The 11,934-nt window shown below is 39.6% G+C and overlaps 1 protein-coding gene across 1 annotated transcript; it reads right to left on the reverse strand.

Moving 5' to 3' along the window:
* Positions 1-879: 879 nt before the first annotated feature.
* On the reverse strand, positions 880-11,493 carry LOC120726388 (SH2 domain-containing adapter protein E-like). The gene is made up of 6 exons (XM_040019917.1): positions 10,258-11,493; positions 7,841-7,967; positions 5,251-5,487; positions 4,625-4,865; positions 4,172-4,291; positions 880-3,561 (listed from the first exon to the last, which is right to left on the reverse strand). The coding sequence occupies exons 1-6, from the start codon at positions 10,774-10,776 to the stop codon at positions 3,378-3,380; spliced, it is 1,428 nt and encodes a 475-aa protein (XP_039875851.1). The 5' UTR covers positions 10,777-11,493; the 3' UTR covers positions 880-3,377.
* Positions 11,494-11,934: the final 441 nt, after the last annotated feature.

The raw sequence follows: 11,934 nt of genomic DNA on the forward strand, positions 1-11,934 counted from the left end.
GAATTTGAAATATTGGTATTTTATTTAATTAAGTAATCTCTGTGTGGTTTTTGCGAACATTAAAAAAAAAATTTGTAGCCAAGCAGGTTAAAAAAAAAAAGTGCTACGTAAGTCACCCGACACCGATGAACTGCTTAAACAGGTAACGGCAAACAAATATCCATGACGTGACAGCACGCGTGAGAAGGCTGAAAGTCATCTCCATATTAGGACTAATGAAACCCAACTTGTGGCTCTCCTTAATGAGCTTAAGTACAAACTCTTGGCATCACACACAGGCGAACGGTGACGGTGTCCTCCGTGAGAGTCAAGGAGACAACCTCAAATAACACAGACAGGGTGAAGAAGGTAAAGGAGAGGGGCGAATGATACGTAAGAAAAGTAGGGAATGAGAGAGTGATGGTGTCAATTGCTCCTGTTTTTTTCCCCCTTCACATTAAGTGTCCTTGACATGGCTGTAATGATACTACTCTACCTCTTTGTCTGTTTTTAGCACTGCATTTATCTTAGATCTACACACGGCACATGCCGGGTGTTCAATGTAGGCACATCAGCCATTTGTTCTTAACATGATACTCACCTGAACTCCCCACTGGACTTTTGCCCTTAACCTGGAATATTATTCTGTCTCCTCATTAGCAGCACAGAGTACTAAACCTCCAGGTAAATTATCAAACTGCTAAAACCACAATCAATCTCTCACATTTAAAGATTCATTGTGCTCAAAAATGCCCTCATTCAGTCACTCGGCTCCTGTAGGATGTTGGGACACTTTGATCTCTCTCTGTCTTTCATCGCTGACACAAATACCCTCACATTCTGCTGTTTATGTTGCTGATTTATTGGGATCAGAGACAGGTTCACAGGGGATATCCAGCATTGAGATTCAGGACCTTTTATTATGATCTGCTCTACAGTGTTCACATAATAGGTTTTCATATATCAAAAGAGACTAATAAAAAAAAAAGAATGAAAGCTATAGCAGGTGTGTCTCCTCAGATTACTACTGTTTGAAATGTACTCTCATAACATCTTTGAAGAGACATGTTAATGGCAGACCTCCAAAAAATGTATAATAAAGCCAAATGTAACCTTTGGAAGGATTTTCTTGTCAGCTGACAGCTTAGCAGGAGACTGTGCTGTAGATCAAAGTGGTCCAAAAATGAATTCCAGCATTTAAGAGTAAAGACACAATGCCAAATATTTTAGATTTAGAACGCAAGAAGAAACACACATTAAGACTTCAGTGAATATAATACAGTCACCAGTTTGCACTTCTGCCGTTTAGCACCAGAGGGCATTACACCTGAGGGATAGCAGCATTAGAAACAAGGGAACGTTAAACAGAGACGAGACTGGCATTTCTTTCATGCACTTTTACTGTAGGAGCCCTGTAATTAAATGGAATTTCACTTCTTTTATTTAAAATTACTATGTAACTATATTTAACTACAAATACTTAAAAGGTAGGCACACTAAAATAGGGAGTAACAAGTCAGGTTTTTATAGGAAACTAAGATATATAAAAATACTATAAGTAAATTAAAATACTGTGCAAGTGATTGTAAGTGTAATTTCATGGTAATTTTACAGAAAAACAAAACAATATTTCCCCCATCTTTTTTGGGAGGTCATAATATGGAGTGGATTAACCTTGGCGTTTTACATCTTTATCTTTCTTTTTCTTTTCTTTGTTTGCATCTTTTTTGAATATTCCTTATGTTGACGTGTATTGTGGATGTTCCATTATTTAAATGTCCTTTTATTTTACCAATAAAAATGTGATAAAGACTCTTCTTGCTTACAATCTTACAAGAAAACATGAATGGCACAACTTGCAGATATATGTGACCTAATTGTGGAGCCAAGCAGTGGCGGATCTACAAAGTTTTACATAGGGGGGCAAAGGAGGGGCGAGAGGTTGAGGCAGGGTAGCACATACCTCTTCTGAAGTAGTGAAAATCCCATATATGTTAATGGAGTCAACAACATATAAACAAAAACACTTTAAAACAATTTATTGGATCATTATCTCTTCTAAGAAAACAAAGACAATTTTAGGTGGGTAATTTTAGACAATTAGTTTTTACAAGTATTTTAAAGACATAAAAGGAGGGCGAGGCTCTACAGCTTGGGGCAGTTGCCCCACCCTCTGTATATCCGCCCCTGAAGCCAAGTCTAACCTATTTTTTTGTTTGTTTTTTTCACAATCACTATTCAACAGTAATTTTCAAAAGAAGTGTACAGAAAATGGGAGGGTCTTCATTGTGTATAACACCTTAAAATCACGTAAGGGTTAGGTTACAGTATTATTGTTTATTTCCTGTTAAAACCTGACTTGTTTCCCACATATTCTAGTGTACCTAACTTTAAGAATTTGTAGAAATGTATAATTACATTGTAACTTCTAATAAAATACATTGAAATTCTGTTCATTTATTGGGCAATTACTCCATCAGTCGTGGGTCATATTAAAAAATTTTATCTAAAGTTTTCTTACCACAAATCACAGTAATATGCAGAACTCCTTTACACGTGCTCCCACAAAAGTCTCATTAAGCTGGGCCCAGACATTAAAATTCAGCCTCAGCTCTAACTATTGTAAAGCTTTCATGTCTTCAAGCACATTGCACCAGGGTGAATCACCAACTCTTCACAGTGCAGATAATACAGCAGAAACAACACCCTCATTCACAGTAACACAGTGGAAATCTTCGAGGCACCGTGGTTACAGATAACCAACGAGCATACAATCATAAATTAGAAATGCATTAAGATGATACACATAAAATAGATGGGCTTTGTTCATATGTTTGTAAGTGGAATTAAATGCTTATGTGCATGGGTTTTTGTGTGTGGAGAATTCTTTTTGTTGGGAATTTGGTACAATGTCCCAGCAGCTCCACTAGAGGGCGAAAGAGAGCCAACTGAAATGTTAGGTCTCCATCGCAAAAGTACTTTCTGCTTCATAGACAGTGTCACATTGTAGCTTTTGGCATAAACATAGTGAGTGATTAAAACATTTTCTGTGTTTACAAACTTCAAGTGACTTTTTATCAGTAAAAGTGCCCCATCGTCCCTGCTGAGCTTGCTTGCATGCAAAACACCAGCATGGATGTTTTGCATGAGCTGCACAACAAAGTGAAATAAAAGAAGCAGCCAATTGTACATTTTAGATATGGAGACAGTCGCAGTCAATTTGGTGATGAAATAAAGATAATAAAAAAGGCCACATAAGGCAGGGTGAGTTTGCTGTATGGATGATAGTTCCCTGAAATCAGAGCTGATGTTTTGATTGCTTTTTGGAACCATTTCTTCTCCCCTACTAACATCCAGGGTGTGTTTGTTTTGCATAGTCAAGCTAAGTTATGATTGAGTCAGTGGATGCGAGGCACTGGGTGCAGCAGGGTCATGTGCTCTGCTCCGTTGAAAGGAAGACGCTGAGTGGAGTAGTGGTGCACCACCTCTGGGATGCTGGGGAACACGCAGCTGCTCTGATCCAGGGTGTAGCCATTTTCTTTCGTTTGGGCAACAATTATATGAACGCATCCCTGACTGGTCCTGACTCACACACACACACGCACACACACACACACACACACAGGAGAGGAAAAGAAAAACAAGATTTGACTGCGCTGCTGAGCATCCAAAACTGATAACAGATGGACAAAACCAGCAGTAGTCTGTCTCTCTTCCCTGTTCAGCTTTGCACTTTAAGTGGGAATCTTAGTTTCAAATTAGTTACTGAAATATAAAATATGAATAAAAATATGTGTATCCTGTATATGAAGTGTAACTTGGATATATTTACTTATAAATCAGCTTCATCTGCTGATCATCTGCCTCCATTGCACCCTATCCCTATGCTCTTTTGTCAACCTTCTCTATGTCCTCCTTCACTACATCCATGAATCCTCTGATGTGCTTCTCTTTTCCTCCTCCCTGGTAGCTCTATATTCAACATGAAGCCATACTGCTCACACATAAAGATATAATTTTAAGCAAAAACGTAGAACAGTCTTAACAAGCTTAATTAAAGTATATACTTCAAGCTCTTTAGCTTAGGATCTTACTTATTTTAATCTTGTGATACATCAATGATTCATGTGAATTAGGTAAGCAACATTTCAGCTCTCCACACAGTGTCAATGCACTTTCAGACTGCACTCACTTGAGGGCGATGGAGTACTTGCTGTTGTCCGACTCGCTGTTCCGGACCAGGAAGCTGGCCTCTTTGCAGGAGTGCAGCTGAAACTCCGCCTCCTGCCGAGTCACACAGCCATGGTACCAGCTGAGACAGAGGGTGGGAGCGAGGGAGATGTCATTTCATCTGCAACTGATTATGTGTAGGTCCTCATTTTATGCAACTCCTTGGAAATGAGCATTACTCTTACATAACACAAAAATTTATTAGTGCTCTGGAGTGAGATTTATAGCCAGAATAAGAAACAGATGCACACTATGACCATGAAATTCCTGGAGAAACTGTTTTATGTGTCTATGAGGAACATTCCCCACTGTGAGGTACAACTCTGATTCTGCCTCACTTCATTTGTCAAGATTCACATTAATAAAATTAAACATTTACTATCCTGGTGCAACGAGTACATAAGAACCTCCTCACCTCTGTTTTTCTAGTGGCAGGGAGGGGTCCACGGAGCAGGCCTCGGTTTCAGAGCTGCTGCTGGAGGTAGAAGATGGCAGCAGGGCTGGCAGAGAGGATCTCAGAATCTTTTGGGTCCAGCTTTTCTGCCTCCGATGCTGATGCTGATGCTGATGCTGGGCTGGTGGATGTTGGGGCTGTCTAGTAAGTGTAGGGTGAGGCGTCTCATCTTTGGCGGGGCGATCAGAGCTGTCAAACTGTGCTAGGGGAAGACGAGCACCACGAGGAGATAAGAATTTATGTAAAGAAACAGCTGACTGCAGTTTGAACTGGGTGCAGAAGCCTCCCGTCAATATAAAATAATAACACAGACTTTGATGCTGCTACATGATGCTTTTCAGTATGCAGTTGGTCTATGCAGTAATAAAATATAAATGTGAGGCTAGTGCTGGCTGGTTCACATTTGTCTAGCTGGGTTGTAGAAACACTGTTTCTATAAAGAAACTGGTTGAAAAGTGGAGCGAAGTCGACTCAGGAGTGCACAGATGCAGAAATGTATGTTATTTTTTTTGGGGGGGGGGGGTTCTTGCTGTTGGCTTTCATTGCATGGCTATAGTATGAGAAGACATGAATAAATTCTACTGTACCTGATAGGGTTTTAACAATATGCTCCTTCTTCCACTCCCAGGGTAGCTCGTACTCAGTGGAGGGACGAGTGTCCAGCTCTGGCCGCGTGATTGCCGTCTTCTCGCTGTCGCCACCTCCCTCGTACGGGATGTCATAGATCTGTACGGGGGCAGGATGAGCTTCATCTGCTGTTGCCTCACTCCCCTCCATCACCGCACACACCTTTAGCAGGTCTTTAGATCCTCGACGTCTGATCTCTAGAAAGAAAGAGATTAAAATATGATCAGACACAAGCACCTGAACCTGGAGAGGAAGGCTGCAGTGATACATCACCTCCAGTAGCTGAATAAGGAAGATGGCATCAGTGAATGGCAACAGCTGTGGGCTGGAGACTGAAAAAACACTCGGAGCAGTTAGCATCAAATCTCTGGACCAAAAACGACAATAAAAGGAGTCACTGCTGCCATAGTGACCATGACGTCCACAAAAACTCATCAAGAAGGGCATAGATATTCATTCTTAATCATTTGTCATTACAACTACTAATCTGTAAATATCCTTAATCCATAAATCAATGCTAATAAGTTGCATTTGAATAGATTTTGGTCCATAACATGACTTATGATATGTTCCAGTGATTTGAATGGATTATTCAGGTTTTTTTCCAAGTTCCTCTTTTTAATGAGTGCTTCTAATAATAATGTAACACACGTCAATGTAGTTCTGAATCTTCATTAAAGTAACCATAACTGTCACTATTCGATAATGAACCCTTATAAACATCATTTTAACAGCTATTTTATTTGCTAGTCTAATTCCAGCAGTGCATTTCTCAGCAGCTGTTGGGTGCTTACATGTGCTAACTGGATAAATTAGGAATAAAAGTGCAATTTTGCACTACTGCTGTATATCAGAGCATCATTATTAGAACCCAAGCAATTTATTTGGTGGTTTGTTGTTTTAAAAGTCTGATTTACTGGCAGATATTTTTATTCCCCAGATACATAAGATGAGCAGATTTCTGCAACAGTTATCATGTTTCATTATTTATTATTCGTTATTGAGATAATATGAAAATATAGTTTAATTGTAATCTGGTTTTATTGTCAGGAAAAACTGTATTAGCTGGTTGATGTTTGTGGCGTTCGTTTCTACAGTTTAAGATGCTTCTCAGTGTTCAGTTGTAATCATAGAGAACAGAAAACTATAATAAGGCTTTACTCACAAAACCTTAACACATCTAATGCCTTAAAACACAGAGACATGCACTGGACAGCTGCACTTTACGTCAAGTTTACAATGCTGCCTTTTAATGTATTGTGTATATCTATTTATTGTGTGTGTGTGTGTGTGTGTGTGTGTGTGTGTGTGTGTGTGTGTGTGTGTGTGTGTGTGTGTGTGTGTGTGTGTGTGTGTGTGTGTGTGTGTTTTAAGCAGAGAACTACCACACAGAGATTTGTTATGTGCAATAAAGAATAATTAAATCTTTGAATCGTGATGTCGTCTTATTTTGTTATGTCAGTGTTAACAAGTGAAAATCTGAAGTAATTTCAATTCAGTTTTTTATTCATATGTGCCAATTCACAACAACAAACACGTTAAGGCAGCTTAAGCCATTTTCAAAAGAGTAGAAAAAGGTTATTATTGCAAAGAGTCCTGCTGCGTTTTAGAGCAAGGTTGAAAGTTATTACACTTTCATAAAATAAAACAGCGACCTTCAGGGGAAAAAACAGAAGCCGTTACATTTCACGTTAAAGAGGGCAATGCATTTAATGACTGAGACAAGTGTTTACCACTATTAATTTAGCCGGCTACATAAATCAGGGGCCATGAGAGAAGGGTGTTTATCTTTGCCAGGCCATTTTTGCTAATCATGCTCAAATTGAGTTTAAAGCAACATCACGACTAGATGTAAAATAACTGTAAAATGGTCATTAATATAATATTATTTATTCTATCTATGTAATATATTTTGTTCTAGTCACTGAGATCAGCTGCCAACTAAAGATTAATTAAGATGCTGTATACTGAGTCACAGTATTGTGCACTGCTTACTTCCTCAGTATGAATTGAGACTCTTAAACTGACTCATTCACATCATCACATCCTCAGTAGACTTCTCTGATGAGGTGTGGAAGTCGCACAGCCACTCACCAGACTAGAAGCTACTACAGCAATAAAACATTTTCTCATTCACAGCAGGCTATTGTGAGTAACTCTTTCAGTTTAAACAATGGACTGATGGAAGGAAAGGTCAGGGGAGCATGTGATTGGACGACTGGTCACCAGTCCTCCTTGACGCTGGGAAGTTTTGATTAATGGTCCGACAGCTCCATATGGGGGTTTAAACAAAACTGTGTCATAAATGCAGGGGGAGCGCACTGAGGGCAAACTTCCTTTTTAATGAATAGTACCAGGAAACAGAGGCAGGAAAGAGGAAGCAGGAACAGGAAACTACACCCATTGTCCAGATGGGGTACAGAGAGAGCGCTACGGGAGTGAGTTCATGTTCTCACTGCGCTGCCTGGAGAGACTCAAAATGGGAATGCTGTCAGTCACAGGAGGACCCTGTGGGAGTAAAGACCAGAGCATCCTGATCAAAAGTCTTACCGGTTATCATTTGCTGTGCATCGTACGGCTCCATGTAGCCATCGTTCTCACCAACCCTCTCTGCCTCCCTTTGCTCTCTGGTTTTCTGAGCATCAAAAGGATCCGCATAGTCCTCAAGGATAATGACCTGGTTAAAAACACAGTGAAATCATTATTTTTTTCATGTGTAATTAGATTCTTTAAACACAAAATAAGGTTTTCAGAATAAAGTTTGAGAAGGGTCAAGGAAAAACTGTAGGAAAGCCCAAGCAGTAATCTTATATAGACAAAGAAAATGCAGATGTTGTCAGCTGATGATCACAATTAGAACATTTAAGGGATGCTGGTCTATTTATAATAATCAATAATCACACAACAGGACACACCAACCTGAGTCAGAGGTAAAAACATAATAAATTGTCTTATAGCAGGTGCTAAATATAATGTCATCCATCATCTCTAGCATGAAATACAGCTCAAACTAACAATGCTTTCATTAAAAGTTGGCCTTGAAGCCATTTTCATACTTTTTTTGTCTATAAAATGTCAAAAATAGTGAAAAATAACCTTTACACTGTATCCTGTCAGAGCCTCTTTTTTTTCTTTTGGGAGAACAAAAGTTTTATAGTACTCCTTTTTTAATAAGAACAGATGTCAGCATAAAATATTTAATACAAAGAAAAAAGTTACAGCAGATCCTAAAATTTGAAGATAAGCAGAAAAAACGGAGCATTTTCCAGATGTTTTTTCTTGTGCTAAATATAGTCTCAGCTTCCCTGAAGACACTGGGAACGAGGTATTAAATTAACTGCAGTAAACAATGAGACAGGCTTCAGTTAGAAGAATATTTAATGCCTTGTTTTACACATTTACTGAAGTCTATTGTCTCTGCACATTTACTTAACCTCAATTATTCTGCTGCATCAATCACACGCGAGTGTCCTGTCACCTTATCAGTGACACAGAATTTCTTGTTTATTTTACAAGCCATGAGAGACAATGGCAGGCTGTAAAAACTGCCTCCCTAAAATCACTTCCAGCTGCCTTTGGAGTTTGAATAAAGGCGAAAAAAACTCAGCCTGCCGAGTGTAAATGAGCAAACCGACAGCTGTTAAGGGGTTTAGATCAGAAGGATTCAGCAGGACAAAGTAGTGCAGATGACAGCACAAGTATACAGACATATGAAGCCTTGATCAAGTTTTATACTCTTCCTCCCTGTGAAAAAAGGCATCATTTTTTTTCATTAAATGGGAGAACAAAAGTTTAGATGTGCAAGACTAGAACTACAAGAACTTGACTGATCAAACCCAGCAGCAACTGCAAATGTCTTTTTTTTTTCTTATAATCTTTTCCCTCACTTTTCTGTGATTCTGGGGGCTTCTTTTAAACTGAGCTGGAGGGCACTTGGGTTAACGCCTGAGTGTCAAGTAACCTCTGCTTTTTATAACATGATAGCCATTACTGGAGGGAGGGGATGAATGCAGTAAAAGAGAGGGATGAGGTAGAGGGAGGAGCTGAATAAAAGGACATCACTGAGCCATATCGCATGCACGAGAGGGAGGTGAAGGCCTCACGTCTGACCACAGCTTTGTTTTCAAGGTGGGGAAGATGGGCGTATGGGCGAGGGGTGGAGAGGAAGAGAAAGAGAGAGAGGCGGAAAGAGAGGAGGAGGAGGAGAGGACACAATGGGAAGCAGAGACAAAGGGGGATGGGAGAAAACAAAACAATAATATCAATTTTCAGAGCTTGGACTGGATCCTGCCGACTTTGTTGCCAACAGATTTGATGACTTTCAGTGTAGAGTTTGCTTACGAGGTGCAAACAGATGGTTTAGATCCACTGCTGCTACATCTGTGTCAGTTAAAGTTATTCCACAACTGCTTGAAAAGTTTGTATAACTCAGAATATAATAAGATTTTATTATACTAGTATAATTAGGCTGAATAAAGTACAGAAACAAACAAACACTGCACGTAGATGTTATGTTATTTTTTTAGATTATTGTGGATCACTGGTGTAATGTATCAGTTAAGTTGGAACTAATTCTTATAATTTATTGTTTAATATAATAAAAATAAATGTTCTTAAGGCCCATTAGAGGTCTGTGTGCAATCTTAATCTGAAAAGCAACGAAATGAATTAATGACATAATGGAATACTATACTCTGGATACAATTATTAAGTATTTAATAGCTTTTAGTGGCCTATTTAATTTTCCATCTAAATGAACCAACAGCTGCAGCACCCTGAAATTATAATGGGGAGGGGCTCTTTTAATTAGCTAGTCTTCACTCTTTTCCAATTATTTTCAAACTACACAACAACACGATTTAAATCAGATGGGGTTTTTTAAAGATCCATATCCCAGAAGCACTATTTATCTGATAGGGCAGCTTACAAGGAGGGTTAAACCTTCTAAATCTGAAAGGGGAACTTACGGTTTCTGTTTTGCACTGGGCTGCTTTCTCCGCCTCAGGTGCCACTGCGCTGGTGATGGTACCGCTGTTGAAGCTGGGACTCTTGTCCTGCTTGTCCACTCTGATCAGCCGACTGATGTATGCGTTGGCAGACGGAGAGCTCTTAATGGATCTGGGCTGCTCATCAAACACCGGCTCTGCTTTGGAGTTCTTGCGACTTTTCCCAGACAGGAGGTTGTCCCACACTTTCCCATCTTTCGGAGAGCTCACGCCGTTTCTACTCAACTCTATAGCCGAGTTCTTTCGGTTTCTTCCGGACAGGAGAGACCCGACTCCTCCACCTACTCCTCCTCCTCCGCCTGTGCTATCCGCGGAGGAGTTTTTGCGATGGCCCGTTTTGGAGGCCGGCGCTTTGGTACCGATGCTCGCCATCAGACCTGCTTTATTGGCTCTCGGCTGCGTGCCTGATTCGGAGACTGAGCGGATCCTGTCGGTACCATTCTTCAGGTTCATGGGGAACTCTTTGAACCACTTTGCCATTGTAACTCGGATGGAAACCTCCAAACCTCTCTGCCTGTTCCGGCACTTTGTATCTCCATACACCAGGGCCCGAGAGACGCACCTTTAGAAATCACAGCCTTTCTAACAAAAGACTTCCGCTGCTTTATTCTAGGATACAGCCTGTGTCGACTGGATCTCCTCACCTCAGTTTAAAGCATGTCATAAAAGCGTGTAAGCGAATAGATCTCTTCTTAAATCTTCAATTTCGAATAAAAAAAAGTTTCTCATGCCTGTTTGGCAGGCAGTAACAAATACCTCAATTTTATCCCATCTGTGATCTCTTAAAACTGTTCCCTTTTCTACTCTGAGGAAAAGTTTATTCCCTTTGAATGAAGAGATGTCTCTGGAGAGGGATGATCCGAAAGAATGTCAGGGTTTTCTTGATTCTGATTTGTGGTCCCATTCCCAGGGTGGCTTTTCTGAGTTTAAAAACTGTCCACTGTTTCACTGACCCTCCTGGATGTGCCTGGAGTGTGGAAAGGAGGGGGTATCTGAGGTCTAGAAGGGGGAGCCAGGACATGGTAGGCGGTGATAAGCCTTTAATTGTAGACAGCGTGGAAGAATATCCATTTTAGGAATTTAGAGAGTCATGTGTCCAGGTAGCCGAACAAGGAGAGTGACACTTTAATTATTCCTTATAGGTCTTATTTTAAAGGCCTCTATTTTAATATGGAAATGAAGCAACAGAAGCATAAATGCCTCATAAAATTGTGTTTTTATTATAGATTCTGCATTTCACAGTGCAGAGTGACACTTCCATTTATACATTTTCTTTTCATGACGAATTTTCATAAAACTAACAGATGCAGTTGAATATTATATTTAGGTCATTATTAACATTTAATCTTAATAAAAAAAATAAGAATTATATACATAAACATTGACAAACAAGAACTGAATTCAACCATGTGTGTTTTTCTTTATTATTTACACAAAGTAAACACCACAGGGTTGATTCCTCATCCCAAGTGCTCCACAAAACGATCCCTGTGACAGATATATATTTTTTATTTTAAATATTTGAGCTGGCCCTTGCTTTTTTTTTAACCTAGTTAAAGTTACAGTTATTGTGCAGATGTGACCTCAGGTAAATCGTAAAATATTATTCGTATAACTTCTGTGGCAAATAAACTGGAT

Source organism: Simochromis diagramma, unplaced genomic scaffold (assembly GCF_900408965.1).
Source record: "Simochromis diagramma unplaced genomic scaffold, fSimDia1.1 OVJJ01000753.1, whole genome shotgun sequence".
Classification (NCBI taxonomy): Eukaryota; Metazoa; Chordata; class Actinopteri; order Cichliformes; family Cichlidae; genus Simochromis; species Simochromis diagramma.

What these genes read in the sequence shown, in the direction of transcription:
- LOC120726388 (XM_040019917.1), bottom strand. Translation starts at nt 10,776, where the DNA reads ATGGCAAAGTGGTTCAAAGAGTTCCCCATGAACCTGAAGAATGGTACC. An exon ending in TATTGTTAAAACCCTATCAG is followed by an intron (nt 4,866 to 5,250) that starts GTACAGTAGAAT and finishes GTCTTCCCCTAG; the next exon opens with CACAGTTTGACAGCTCTGAT. An exon ending in CTGCCACTAGAAAAACAGAG is followed by an intron (nt 4,292 to 4,624) that starts GTGAGGAGGTTC and finishes CCTCTGTCTCAG; the next exon opens with CTGGTACCATGGCTGTGTGA.